The sequence below is a fragment of the Xenopus tropicalis genome, chromosome 8, assembly GCF_000004195.4.
Source record: "Xenopus tropicalis strain Nigerian chromosome 8, UCB_Xtro_10.0, whole genome shotgun sequence".
Lineage (NCBI taxonomy): Eukaryota > Metazoa > Chordata > Amphibia > Anura > Pipidae > Xenopus > Xenopus tropicalis.
The window spans coordinates 103,039,772-103,053,945 of record NC_030684.2 but is presented as its reverse complement, the minus strand read 5'-3'; the positions used below and the strand labels follow the sequence as shown (position 1 = coordinate 103,053,945).

At 37.4% G+C, this 14,174-nt stretch overlaps 1 protein-coding gene across 5 annotated transcripts in view; it reads left to right on the top strand.

The window, feature by feature from the left end:
- The window catches only part of daam1 (dishevelled associated activator of morphogenesis 1), a 109,272-nt gene that overhangs the window by 47,447 nt on the left and 47,651 nt on the right, over positions 1-14,174 (top strand). For all 5 annotated transcript variants that reach the window (XM_012969026.2, XM_004917214.3, XM_012969028.3 and 2 more), the window contains one exon: positions 6,445-6,664. In XM_012969026.2, coding sequence (XP_012824480.2) covers positions 6,482-6,664 — 183 coding nt within the window. In that variant the 5' untranslated portion in view covers positions 6,445-6,481. The remainder of the gene's footprint in view (positions 1-6,444; positions 6,665-14,174) is intronic.

The window sequence follows — 14,174 nt, the reverse complement described above, 5'->3', positions numbered from 1 at the left end:
AAATACAGATCCCATGAAGCCTGCCAAAATATAAAAAGGCTCTTTTCTGGAGCCAACTTGCATATACCTGTGTATTGATTTTAGAAATTGGATCTTCTATGCTAACTGTAAATGTAAATCTTGCGTTCAGCTATTTAGGATTATCAATAGTCTATATGGTACCTCCTCATATATTTACACTGAGTGTTAGTGCTCTACACAGCCGAGTCCTTTCTTATAATAAGGAAGATTTAAAATTCCAATTTTTTAGGGTTCATGTGATTTCCCATAGCCTGTTTACTTTTGGTTGTTTTCCATCCTGCTTTAGCATTGGTTTATGTCAAACAGTATCACCCAGAATATAAAGAATATTTCTGTTGCATGAAGGCCTACTTCAAGTGTCACCCACTAGGAAACCCAGCTTGCTGTGATTTGCTACTTAAAAGCCCCAGATAGTTAAAACTTTGTGCTTTACCAAGACAAAATGTCACAGAAGTGATTTTATAACTTAACTTGTGTCATAGGCCAGTTACTATAATCCTGTTCATGGATATATTTAGTGATGACTCAGTGGTCTTTCTCTTTTACATTCTTTTTAAAAACCTTTTTTTATCCCACTAACCAGTTGTAGTTATTTGTGTCCCAGTTAGGGGTTGCAACTAAGTTGCCCCCCACTCACTAGCTTATGCATGAATGGTCCCATGATATTCACAATAGAAGATAGGATAGAATGCCCAGCAGATTTACATCTGGACCTCCTCTGCTCAAGGTTTAGTATGCATTGGAATTTTTGGTGTGCCCTGGAACAAGTGGCATTTTATTTTCAGGAGTAAATTACCTTATGTACAAATTGACAACATAAGAATTATGTTTATTCATTAGCATTCATGGAAATGTGTCAGTGTGATATAATAAGATCACAGATAAATGTACATGTGAGTAGATGTTTTAGTTGCATGAAATTTCTGCTGTGCTTAATCTTGCTTCACCAGCAACAAGTGGCACCGCAGAGCTGCCTTAATAAGGGGCCATCCACATGGAGCGTGCAGAATAAAACCTGATGTGAAACAAGGCTTTTATATGGCTGCTAATTGCTTGTTAGGGGACCTGGAGCCTAGCATAAAACAGCAGGAAAATACTCTTCTGAAGTTGTGCTGCTGGTGCAATTCTAATCTGCATGTTATAGAGGAATTTTAAGATTCCCAGGACATGTGTAAATGAAATATTACATGGTATGGGGGCTGTGCGGTTAATGTTTCTCATCGGCACTGGTTCATTTTGCTCAGGAGGTTTATATTAGATTAGCAAATATACACTGTGTGTGCCAAATTATTTGGATACAAATTATTGATTGAAGAAAGGGAAACGAGAGGAAACCTCCTCGTACCTTTGATTTTAGAACATATCTACTTAGTATGTTCTGATTTCCAGGGGTTATTTTCAGTTTTTATGTACAAATCTGATATCACAAGGTTTCCAAACTTTAATGTACTAGATATTGTTGCCTATGACTTAACTAGCAAAGGTTAGTCCCATTACTCTTTTACGTTGGTAAAAGAGATGGCAAATAATGTCATGTACCATCCTGAGTAATTTTAACCATAGAATTGATGTAATAAACCTAATAAACTTAAAGTGCTGCTCTAGTTAATACTGTTTTACCTGTGGCCTCCACTTAAAGGACATGTAAACCCCACACACATTTAATCAGTGAACAGCCTTTTGATCAGTGTAAAGATCAGTGCTAAGTGTCATTTGTTTTTGTGTGTCATTTTAATATTTTAATAGTACATAAAGTAGCTTCTTGCAAGCACAGTGGCATTTATATGGAACTTGACATATCTAAGTAGCAGCAGAACTTCTCCAGAAACCTAAGGGAAGAAAACTCCCTTGCACTTTGTGCTGTGTGTTCCACCCAGAAACTGGCTAGGATACATGTGCAAAGCACCAGCCTGATTAAAAACGTTGGCACAGTGTGCTAAACACAGGATCCACAACATGATCTTATGCAGTGGTACCCAAAAGGGAAGCAGTGCCCTAATAATCATCATATAGCTGCAGGGAGAAAATCTTTCTCTGCCTTCATGTACATGTGGTGGGATCTAATTCGCTCCATGCATGGGATAAATAAAAAGCAGACTAGATAGACTAACTGGTCCTGTTCTTCGTCAGATTCTTGTCTTTGTTAATTGTCTGCGTAAATTACGGAAAGGCCATCTCCCATAGACTCCATTATAAACAAATAATTCTAATTTTTAAAATTAATTTCCTTTTTCTCTATAATAATAAAACAGTACATTGTACTTAACCCAGTCTAGATATAAGTAATCCTCATTGAAGACAAAACTATCCTATTGGGTTTATTTAACATTTATATGATTTTTAGTAGACTTAAGGTGTGGAGATCTAAAATACATAAAGACCCCTTATCCAGAAAACCCCAGGTCCCAAGCATTCTGGATAACAGGTCCCATACCTGCATTGTATTGCAGTCCTTCTGCGTTGAATTGAGATATTAAATTGGCCATACACCAGTGAAATAATTCTATACGTTATTATAACTTTCTAAATGCAGCTGGTTTTGTTTCCATTAGTTAAGCCTGCACATGTAGGAATTAATGTAGTGTACTGCTTACCATAATCTTCCATGTCTGCTCATTTACGCCAGTACATCAATCTATTATGCATGGGTCCTGATACATAATTCAGTATGCACTTTTTTCTACTGGCACACTTGTCTTGGGGCTATGCAATGACTAGCGGTCGATTCAGCCTTTAACGGTGCAATCTGCTGTGGTCACTTTAAGATGTAAAATGGGATTTCCTATGGGCATTCCAAAACAGGATAACGCATAAGGAAGAGACCACTCATATATCACATTAATAGGAAGTTGTAGGAAAAGGCAAGTTCCTTTGGGCTGTATCGCTTTCAGCTGGTCTAAATGTGAATACGCAGTCCCTGGGTCACTTGTTTTAAATAAAATATTGTGAAAGCTGCATTATTAATGCCACTTTCCACCAGGACCATGGGTAGGCTGAGGATGCCTTACATTCCCTTTGCTCGTTACTACAGCATCTACCGTTTGCTATCAGTCAGTGTCGGAAACAAATATTGCATAAAAACAAGCGATGAAAAAGTGAGAAAATAAACTTTATTTTCTGCATCCTTTTCTAGGAGCCAAATAAATGTACTGGGAGACATACTGCTTTATTTGTATTTAGGTACAGTTATTGATGCAATACAGTAATTTTGTGTTTTAATACTAGACACATTTTTTATTCTTTTGAATATGATGAAACTGAAGATATTTGGGAACAATGTCCTGAGGAGCACACTTTTATCAGACTGGGTTTGACTGCAAGGGTTGATACTACACCTGGGCTCTAGTGGGTCTAATTTACAGTCCTGCATGCAGTGGGTGAATATATTAATAAAATCATTTGGCTCTGAAGGTGTTTAGACATAGTAGTTAAGGGGACCTCTAGGTATGTTGCCAGGCAAAAAAGTTATTCTGCACATTTCAGATATGTTGTGTGGTGTTTGTATATTCTTGTTGTTGGCTCAATGTTAACACATCTTCATTTTAATGAAATTATTTAATTTAAAGGTTCTCAAGCAAAGAGCAGTATTTGTAAAAATGTTTCCCCATCTAGTTTAGAAATACAACAACAAATGTATTCAGATTGTCCTGTCTTCAGGAACAACATACAAATTCTCATAAAAAGGTTGCCACTGCAACTCTGCTCCATCTGTGGGATGCTGTTGGATTGACCTGAACAAAATGCTGTCTTGGTATGGCATACTACATACTACCTCTTGCCTGGGATATCACAATAACTAAGCAAAGATTAATGGATTAACACACTTCTTGTGAAAGATATTTGTGGCTTTAAAGCAAGGCTCATTAGGTTTGATGACCCTAGATAATATGATAGTATCATACGTTTTAGTCTGTAAGTGATTGTCTGTTGCATAATGTGTTTCAGCCATTGTCCTTGTTATGAGTTCTGGGGTAAAAGAATGGCCAGTGATCTTTTAGCAGCCCAAGGGCAGGGCATTGTTGGCAGCAAGGCCTGCTTTTATCTTTGTTCTTACTATAAAATGTTGTGGTGTAAGTTTGATCCTGGGCCATTGAGACATTATTGTAGTGTGCTGAGCCATAGCAGGTTGGGTTATCGGAGCATATTCAGTTTCTCTCCCTTTATCCCTTGTCTCAGATCTGCAGCCAGAACTCATGTTTGATGTTAGACTAATGAAACAAGTAGATTACAAAGTGATTTATTTTGGCTTTTTTATATTTTTGTTTCTTCCCCCCTCAACCTCCATGTGAATTCAACATTCATAGAATGTTCTATTTCTGCCCTTAGGAAACACTGTGAAAGGATTGTGGAACACGTTCGGGTTAACACGCGCAGTTATGTCACTGTGGTTTAAAAGGTTTTTTTCTCATGGTGTCAGATTCATTCATTGAAATATAATCGGTTTTTGTAAAACCGTAAACTGCCTTCTGATTCCCTATTGCATGATTCAAAGGGCAGTTTATTTCTCTGGCCTGCTACAGGAGGATTACATTTTGCTATCGTCACCTCTCTCTTCATTTACACTTGGCTTTCTAGGCAAATCCAATGTAAGGAATACGTATTGACCAGGAATTTAAAGCTTGCAAACCTCAGACTGTTGGGACTTGCCGTTTCCAGCAACAGCTGGCGGTGGATGCCGGGTATATTCGTTTACAGTCGCTAGAGATCTGTGGCTCGCAGAAGAGTTATCTTAATTTAATTACTAGATAAGCTTTTATATGTGATGAAAATAACTTGTAAATGTGCTGACATCGAGCCGAAATGAATTCTGCTTTGTTTATTGATGACTAAATTGGTTACTGTTGCAAACGTGCAAGAGCCAGCACTTGAAACATAATCGTAACTACAAGGCTATAGCCAAGAGATTAGTGATTTCAGCCGACCACACTTTGTATAAAGGGCTCTGCATGCATAAGCTTGCATATGCATTGGTAACTTGCTATGGTATATAGCCTGGCAGCAGGTTTCAAGGAAACATCCTGTTGCAGTCTTATACATGTTCTTCTATTAAATGGATAATATTCACCCCCCCCCCCCCCTTTTGACATGCTCATTCAGTTAGGCTTATGTAGAACCACTACATAAACACTATATGAACTTCCAAAAAAATAAACATAAATGTATTTTATCCAGGCATACCAGATTCCACAGTTAAAGGAAACCATGATAGTTTATCTCTATTCCCACCCCCTGACCCCCCCCCCCCCCATAGGCTCACTGTGTCCTACATCCCCATTGTGAACTGATAGAATCTGGGACTTAAAGACCCACTGCTTTTCATAGTGGATGGTGCACAGAATCTCTGGAAAGCAAAAGGACATCAAGTTCTGGAGCAAGGTGTGGGAGGAGTGATGTTGCTCTGTTAGCCTAAGGGGGTGGTAAACTGTCTACTGTTTTTATAAAGTTCGGTGTTGAAGTTGAATATTTAGTGTTTATGCACATATTATAAATGAGCTCAACTGAATGCATTTATGTTAGTGGGGGGATATTTTCTCTTTTATGCAGCTGCATAATTTTTCTATGACTATGGGACCAAATCAGGTTTCAATGAATTTTAGGCAATTTACCTCTCTCTCTTCATCATGCATTGACCACCCATTTGGAAAATCAATCCACTGAATTATAAATACATGTAATTTGTACGGGTTGTACTATGACATTAAAGTGCAAATATTTGGTGTGTAAACTGATGTGTTTTTACACACCTGTAAAAAATGGCCCTTTAGAGTAGACCGTTTCAGTGAAGAAATGAGACAGTCTGGTTCAAGTCATCTGCTGTCCCTGACTGAATAATTCCATTTATAAGTTTCCACTCTCAAGCTATGGAATGAATAGGTTGGGTCTGCTTTGTACAGTCTGAAATGAACTGAACACAAAGGTGTAACATTCACAGAGTAGTTTGAAAATATTTCAGATTTTTATGGACTTTGAGCACACACAGTATCTCTTTCTCCATTTCATCTGTCCACACTACTGCTGTACTGTATTTGGGTTGGGTTAAGCTGGCTACACAATGGCTGAGTATTGTGATATACCACTTTTCATCACATGGGAAGATAGGTCAGCTATAAGTGTAATTTGATGAATAATTAAAACTTTTTATAATGGTAGTAGCTGAGATTTATTTTATATGTACACTATTTTAAGTAAATATTTATTTTGTTACCATGATACAAATATCTGGATTTAATTACTTTGTTGATGGAAATTAAATTGCCTTTTTTGTCCTAAGTATTTTAGGAAAAATTCTGTGTGAGTTGTGTAAAATATTGTTCTATTTTTATCCTCTACTAAATAAAGTATTTGTATGCTTTGTGCACTATAAGTACTTTACAAATGCAATTAAAACAAGGTCTTACAGTATTCTTTATTGTCTTTTTTTAGGATTTCATAGGTAAAAGCAACTGACAGACCTGTGGCCATGGCGCCAAGAAAGAGGAATAGCAGAGGGGTCTCCTTTATCTTCTGCTGTTTTAGGAGCAGTGAGCACCCAGAGATCACGTATCGGTTACGAAATGACAGTAACTTTGCCCTGCAGTCGATGGAGCCAGCGTTGCCAGTGCCTCCTGTGGAGGAGTTGGATGCCATGTTTGTCGAACTGGTGGTAAGTGTTGGTTGTGCATTTAGGAAGTATTGGTTGACTATTGTCACACAGGTGTAAATAGATTTTTGGAGGTTACTTGGTTAGGGTAGAAAGTTACACAACGATAAATAAAGACTTTTTAGAAAACTCAACAGTAAAATTGTGGGGTTGCATGCCATGGATATATTGATGATGGGAATGCAACCTCTGGAGTTGATGGACTCTAGTACCACTTATTTGGGTCACAAATGGTTCTGAAACTACCAGCATCAATAACTACTGAAGTCTTTAAGTGTTGCAGATGTTCTTTGCTACAGGCTGTGTGTTGGGCATTCCTGAGCTTCTATACAAATAGCTGATATCTATATTGCTGTCAGATGTTGCTGACTGTGAAATGTATTAAAGGGCCATTGTATTGCAAAGGGCAATTTGTATTTGTATGAAAATATTAAGAGGTGGATGTATAAATATTTTTTTTTTTTTTTTTTCCTGTAACACTCCTACTAGCTACTAATGCTTTGCCAGGATGCAGGAGGGTCAAGATATTATGAGTTTTGCTTGCCTGCCTAGTCATTGTCCCACTGGCAGACTGGTCACAAGCTTCTCTATAGCAATCCACTTGCGTTGTTTTCTCTAGCAAAAATCAGAAGAGGGTATCACATCACACAGCAACTCATGGATGTTATTGGGGATATGGCCAAGTAAATCGAGTCATAAATAAAGCTTTCCGCTAACTTGTTTGTATTAAAAGGTACCTTTTTAAACCAACAGTGTAAAACCTCTGTATAAACAATTTCTTCCCTTTGCCCAGCTACAGCCTTTGTTAGGTTTTTGTGATTTAAGAACAGCTCATACAGAGGGATTCTCAGTGGAGTGGTGATTTGTTTTGATAGTGCTTGTACAAACAGGAAGCAGAATGTGTATTTCCTAGCTATAGGCAAAAGAATGTTCAGCACAAGCCCTACTTAGTAAAATAATGTGACAAGGACGTATACTACTCCTTTAAACACTTCCAGCATAGGTATTTGCAAGGTACAATTAAATTGGTAGATTTTGAGGTATTGTGATCCTTGGGGCCACGTTAGGCTATTCTAACACCCGAGGCAACAAAACTCAGTAGCACCCATTCATGCTGGAGATATGATTGAGGTTGGTTTGAAAAGGGAAGTCAGGCCTTTATTGCTTCACATGACTAGTGGGATCAAGAGCAAGAATCCAGTATACGGATTAAATTTATATTTGACGCATTATACAAGAGAGATGATGCATACCTCCCAACTGTCCCAATTTTTGCAGGACGGTCCCAATTTTAACAGCTTAGCCCACAGTCCTGGATTCTTACTGAAAAGTCCCTCATTTCTCTTTGATCTCCTGCACTGAAAGCTAAAAAAGATACAATGTTTCTCAAATGTAATTTAAAAAGTAGATTTTGGTAGTGAGCCCAGAAAAGTTAACTACACCTGCACTTCGATACAATTGAGAATAATTAGCTAACTAGGTCTCTTGGGGGAATGGAGACTTGCAGCTTAAAAGGGAATTTCACTTTTTTTTTTTTTTACAAAACTGTAATGACACATAAAACAAAACCCCCAGAAATGTGTTAAAACTTTAAATAACCTGCCTAATTTTGTAAAAATGGGAGTGTGCTTCACACAGCATTTCTTTTTTTTTTTTTTTTTTCTGGCACACAAAGTGTTAAAGGGATGCAATTGTTAGGCATATTGTATTCTCTGAGAACAAAGTGTGAACAATTAATATTTACATTGGCCTCATAGATATAATGGGTTCAAAGGCAATGTATGCTGTAACTTCCAACACAGTCTGCTGCAGAGCCTAATGTATATGTACAGGGTTTCTATTCTATACTTGGAAATGACTAATGCTCTGGCTTTTTTCCCCACTAAAAATTGTACAGTGTTTATTACAGCAGTCACCTGCTATATGTTTGTGTTTGCAGCTTGCATAATCTTACTTTTTTTTTTATCTTACTATATTTTAGACAGATTATTTGTTTGAATATGGACAAATTAATAAAAATTATATATATATATATATAATATAATTTATATATATATATATATAATGTGTATATATTTCTCTGCATTTGTGACCCTCTATGGCATAAGTAGCATGCATGCTGGTTGCGAATGCCATATGGCTTTGCATAGTATATGGACTCTTGAGCAATGGAGTATCCTGACAGAGCACCGCATGTGTTATTAGAAACATACAAAGCTTAAGATTGGTTTAAGGATTAGAAGGGCCATTTCCCATTTTGGCCATGACTTTTTCAATTGAGGCCTGTTTTATTAAGGCAAACTGAGCAGTGCATACTGAAACACTTCTCCTAATTTTAACTGTGTTATTTTTTAACACTATTTAAATCCCTGTTGCACACTGTATCACCATAGGTATTATTAAGGAATTAAATTGGAATTTACAGTACAGTGCTCAAAAATATTATGATTATCTTAATGAACTATAACAGTCTGAGTAATATTCTAATTATGGGTGTACAGGTTGAAGAATAGCCTGCTGTATTTCCATACTTTACTAAGGCAGCTGAATCATGTTATCCCTATGCTCATTAACATGCAAACCATTTTTGGAGTGGGTAAAGTGTGGGTCACTGTTCTGACTTGCATTATTGTGCAGCCACTCAGCCAGGTTCCTTCTTCTCTTGACGTTTCCACAGCTTTACACTAATTTTTTACATTTTGGAAAGCCAGGCCATGAATAATAAAACTTAGAAAGTATAATGAAATAGCTTGAGGGAATTACTGAACCATGGTGCCTGTTTGTCATTATGTGTAGTTACGGTTTCAAGTATTCAAGGGTTTTCCATATTTCTTTCATCTTGAGTTTAATGGGCACATAGTTCTTCTTCAAAGGTCACAATTTTGTCTACCGATATTTGCTGAGATGACCCAGTCCATCAGACTGTTTGATGCTTTGAGCATACTTTACAGTACAAATTACTCATTGGATCTGAATTTTGAACTCACCCATATGTCTGTTAAGTGTTACATTTCAAATGTAATCATGGGCTAAACTAAGCAGGGCTAGCTTGATCGTTTGGCCACTGCATCACTACAGTCTATAAATTAAATTGACTTAGTTTCTCAAGGCTTGTTAGCCGGATGTGACCCTCCTTAGGATTTTTATTGCCCAAGATCTGCCTAAGGGCCCTGTTTTATTTGTGTCACAATACCATTTAGTTTATAATCTGCCCCATGCACTGAAAGGGTAGAAAGTCCTAACCATTGCAGATATGTTTCTTAAGATGCCCTGGGACAGGGGTGCAAAGTTTCTTAAACATAGTGAAACCCCTTGGAGAACCAGCTGTAAGCATGACAAGAGGGGAAAAGCTCAGCAACTCAAATATTGCGTGTAGCGGCAGGGATAATAGCACAGTAGTAGCTGCAAGAACTGTTGGGTTATTATTATTTTCCACCGGTTTGTAAATACAGTACAGTTGTACTTCACCATCAGCTGAATGGCTCTTGGTGTTATCCTCTTTTACTCAAGCTGGCATTGCTAAGGTCAATTCATGTAGAGATGAACACTAAGAAAGCAGCAAAGTGAACTTTAACCATTTAACCAGTAGTCTATTCCCTTTAAACATTAGTGTAGTAGAGGACAACTGTGCACTCTTCCAAAACATCATGTAATAAGATAAATTAGAAAAAGTGTGCACTTAGACTTCTATTGTGGAAAAAAACCCTAGAATTTCCAAACATCAAAAACTCTCCGTTGGGATAAGTGACAACCACAAAATATCCTTGCTGATAGTGTAAGATGAACCCTCCAGATGTAGTGAACCTGTGGCTTAGGCAAGGAAGGAGCCTGGGAGATCTAGTTTATAACAGCTAGAGGACAGCCCATTTTACTCCAATTCTTTATGTGTAAAATCTTTGTTGCATAGTTTATGGATTGTGGACTGAAAGACTAATTTCTGGGACAACTAAGAAGTAAAAAGGAAGGAGATGAGTAGGAGAAGGAAGTGCTGATATGTGCTTCCTGTGACCCAGCAATATTGTTGGACATATCTGACTAGGGATTGGGTATATGAGTATCGGAAACCAAAAGGCTTCTGAGGAAAGGGATGTTGCATCATGCATCCTCTGTAGTATGTATCAGAAGTATGGTGTTGAAAGTGACATGGAATTGTTATTGTAACTGTGTGTGTACCTAAATGCAATGAAATCCTTTCTTGCTGGCTCTCGTAGTATTCAGCACCCACACTAATTGCTTCTCAGTTTGTATTTTCTACAGCTATTTTGTATCAGTCCCGGAGTATTAATGGCAGCACCTTGATTCTTCTCTTATATAATAATGGAATTTGTGGGGCATGCCATGATTCATGTGATGGCTAGTAATTATAGGGCATAGGACATATTTTTAGATCTTTTATGTAAACATAAATATTTTGTTTTACTGAAAGTCTTGTATAAGTTATTTTATAAAGAAGTTAAGTGTCTATTTTATATTTTTTATAGGATTTGAATTTGAAATTATTAGCTTATTTAATGATCACATTGTAACCCTCTGCCAGAATATGACTGGAAAAAATGAGGTTGTATTTTATTTGGATAAGCCAGCAATTTAACCTTCTCAAAATATTGGATGCTGTTAAAATTCTCCAATAGATTGTAAGATGCCACCTGCTCCAACCAATTTACAGGATTCTGGGCTGCTAACTGGGTTGTAACAAGGAAAGATTTACTGGTCGCAATTTAGCAGGCAGTTGCATAATTCTAACGAGACATCAGGGGTTATGTTTTGAAGCATGACCCATCTATTTTATTTACTAAAAACCACCTCATAGGTCATTAAAGGAAAACTATACCTTCAGAATGAATACTTAATCAGTGGATAGTTCATTTCATATTAACAGGCCTATTTAGTGCCCATTTATGTCTTTTACCTGTGTGCACTGTGAATCCTATGATCCCAGGAGGCGGCCCTTAATTCTTAATATGGCAATTTTCTGTTTAGGAGTACCCAATAGCACATAATACTAAAAAAAAGTATATTTTTATAAAAAAAAAAATAGTTTACTTACATGAAGCAGGTCTTTACATATGAGCTTGTTCATGCAATGTTTTTTTATAGAGACCTAGATTGTTTGGGGGTATAGTTTTCCTTTAATTGGCTGATGTAACCTAACATGTTTGTGTGCTCCGTGATTTGTATGATCCCAGGGGGTGGGCCCTTAGTACTTTTCTATTTAGGGTTTCCCAATAGAACATTCTACTAAAAAGTATATTTGTATGAAAATTGTTAATTTAGATGAAGCAGTGTATATTGTATTCAATATATTTTTATAGAAACCTACATTATTTTGTCTAAGCATGAATTTCTGTGGGGGATTTTAGGAGGAAGTAGAATGTTCCACTGATGTTCGGTTAGTCTCATAATAGCAGTATGATACCTATTTTAAGGGATCACAGCTTTACAAAAACCGAGAGTGCTGTGGTGTTCCCTTGTCTTTTTTGGGTTGACCATGAACTTAAAGGAAGTATATACAGCCAGGAGACATTAACAATACTTTTCCAGCCTTACTCTGTTCCATGAGGGGATTGCAAGAAGGTGTGTCATAATTAATTACCAAAGGCCTACAGGCTGATAGGTTGTGGAACTCATGGAACTGTAGCCATTTCAGAGGGCCTTTACCCCATTGTCCCTTTAGAGTGGGTTTCTTGAAATTGTGAAAAGAAGAACTGCACTAAATGAACCAATGTTAAAAGGCTGGCTAAAGGAATAAAGAGTTGACTTCCATAAGTTAATTAGAACTGCTTTAATCTGAAAGGGTGGAGCCTATTAGTAGGTCAAATATACAAGTGTTTTACGTTGATTTATAATGACTTAAAGAAAAATGATGCCATTATTTCTACTTCAAAAGGGTGTCTCTGCGCCCCAAACATCTGCTCTTCATTTATACAGCAAAGAAGGACCAAGATCCAGAATTTAGGCTGGGTAATCAAGCAGTAAGTGGCAGACTGTTTTATGCATTTTTACCATGTGGATTGAAGGCATGAAGCTGAGAAATTACTTGTCGGCATCCTAACTTCAAAGATCTGCTTACTGATAGCCGTCTACTTACAAGAAGCATAAAAATTGCCAAAGGGAAAGGCATTTTGGGTCAAGTCTGCTTAATATAGATGTACCCCGAGACCCTCTAAATTGCTTAATATCCTCTATAGTCTAACAGACTAAAATGTATTTAGTGGTGTCTGTTTACTACAGGTCAGGAATTTCCATAATAATTCTTCACCACACTTTGTAGCATATCTTCCACAGTGACATTTGGATGGTGTCATTTTTGTCCCATTTTTGCCAAATTGTGTTGCTGCACATGGGAAGCTAATTTTGTCTAACTTTGCAGCTATGTAAAGTTGCCTGTCTAATCCTAGCTACTGACATTTTTGTCTTGGTCCTGGTCTTAACCAATAGAGATTTTGCTGTCATTCTTGCCTTTTTTGTTTTAGTGAGTAATATTGGTTGCTTAGTTGGAATGAGACGAATGATATCTGTACGATGACAATGTTTTTCAATCCGTAAGGGAGATAAATCAATCACTTGTGCACTTAAGCTGCTATAGGCACCAATTATTTTTTGCTGCATGAAAAAGGGCCTGCACGCAAACAGTGGGATTAGAGAAAGCCTGCGTGTTCATTTTTCAGCCAGGTGCACAAGAGAGTATATAATGGCTCATAAATCCACTCTAGGGAGGCTGTCTCCCTCATACAGACACCAGGTATTTCTCTGTGTATTTGCAGACTGCAGGCCCGATCTGATAACAGCAGGCTTATGGTGCTGTAGATATTGTAGCCTTTAGCCGTGAAACATTTGTTTCATATTTCATGGCGCATTTACCAGAATTCCACTTTTTAAAGCAAACATGCTGGTTTGGAACAGACTGATAACATATGCAGAAATGAGTACATTTTTGTCTTTCTTACAGCCAAATTTTTCAGAGATATTTCTGTGGCAGTTCCAAAAGAGAAATTGTGGCTGTCAATTTCTTAGAATTCACAAAAGAGATTTTATTCTATATTCTTACAGAGTATTGAGCAGTGTTTTGGTAGTACAGTGCCTGCTCATACAGCCAGTAGATCAGCTTGTTCCAGAGAAGTATCTAGAAGTTCCTTCAACCCATAATAAAACAAACATTTTTTTGGCATTGAAACTCTAGGAAGATGGTGTTTTTCACAAACTTTTATTGAAATTGTACATCGGTGAAGACCAGTGATCCCCCAACCAGTGGCTCATGAGCAAAAATGTACTCACCATATGAGGCCGCTATTTTGCTCCCAGCGGCCTCAGTGCAAGTGCTTATTTTTAAATTCCCTACACAGGGGTTACCAATAGTCAATCATAGGCCATATTTGGCATGCCCACAAAGTTTTTGCATGTTTGTGTTGCTCTACAAATGTTTTGAAATTTGAATGTGGCTTAAGGGTAAAAAAAAGTTGGAGACCCCTGTTTTAGGGTCCCTGCAGCAGTCTCCATTTTTGCATCCTTTGCG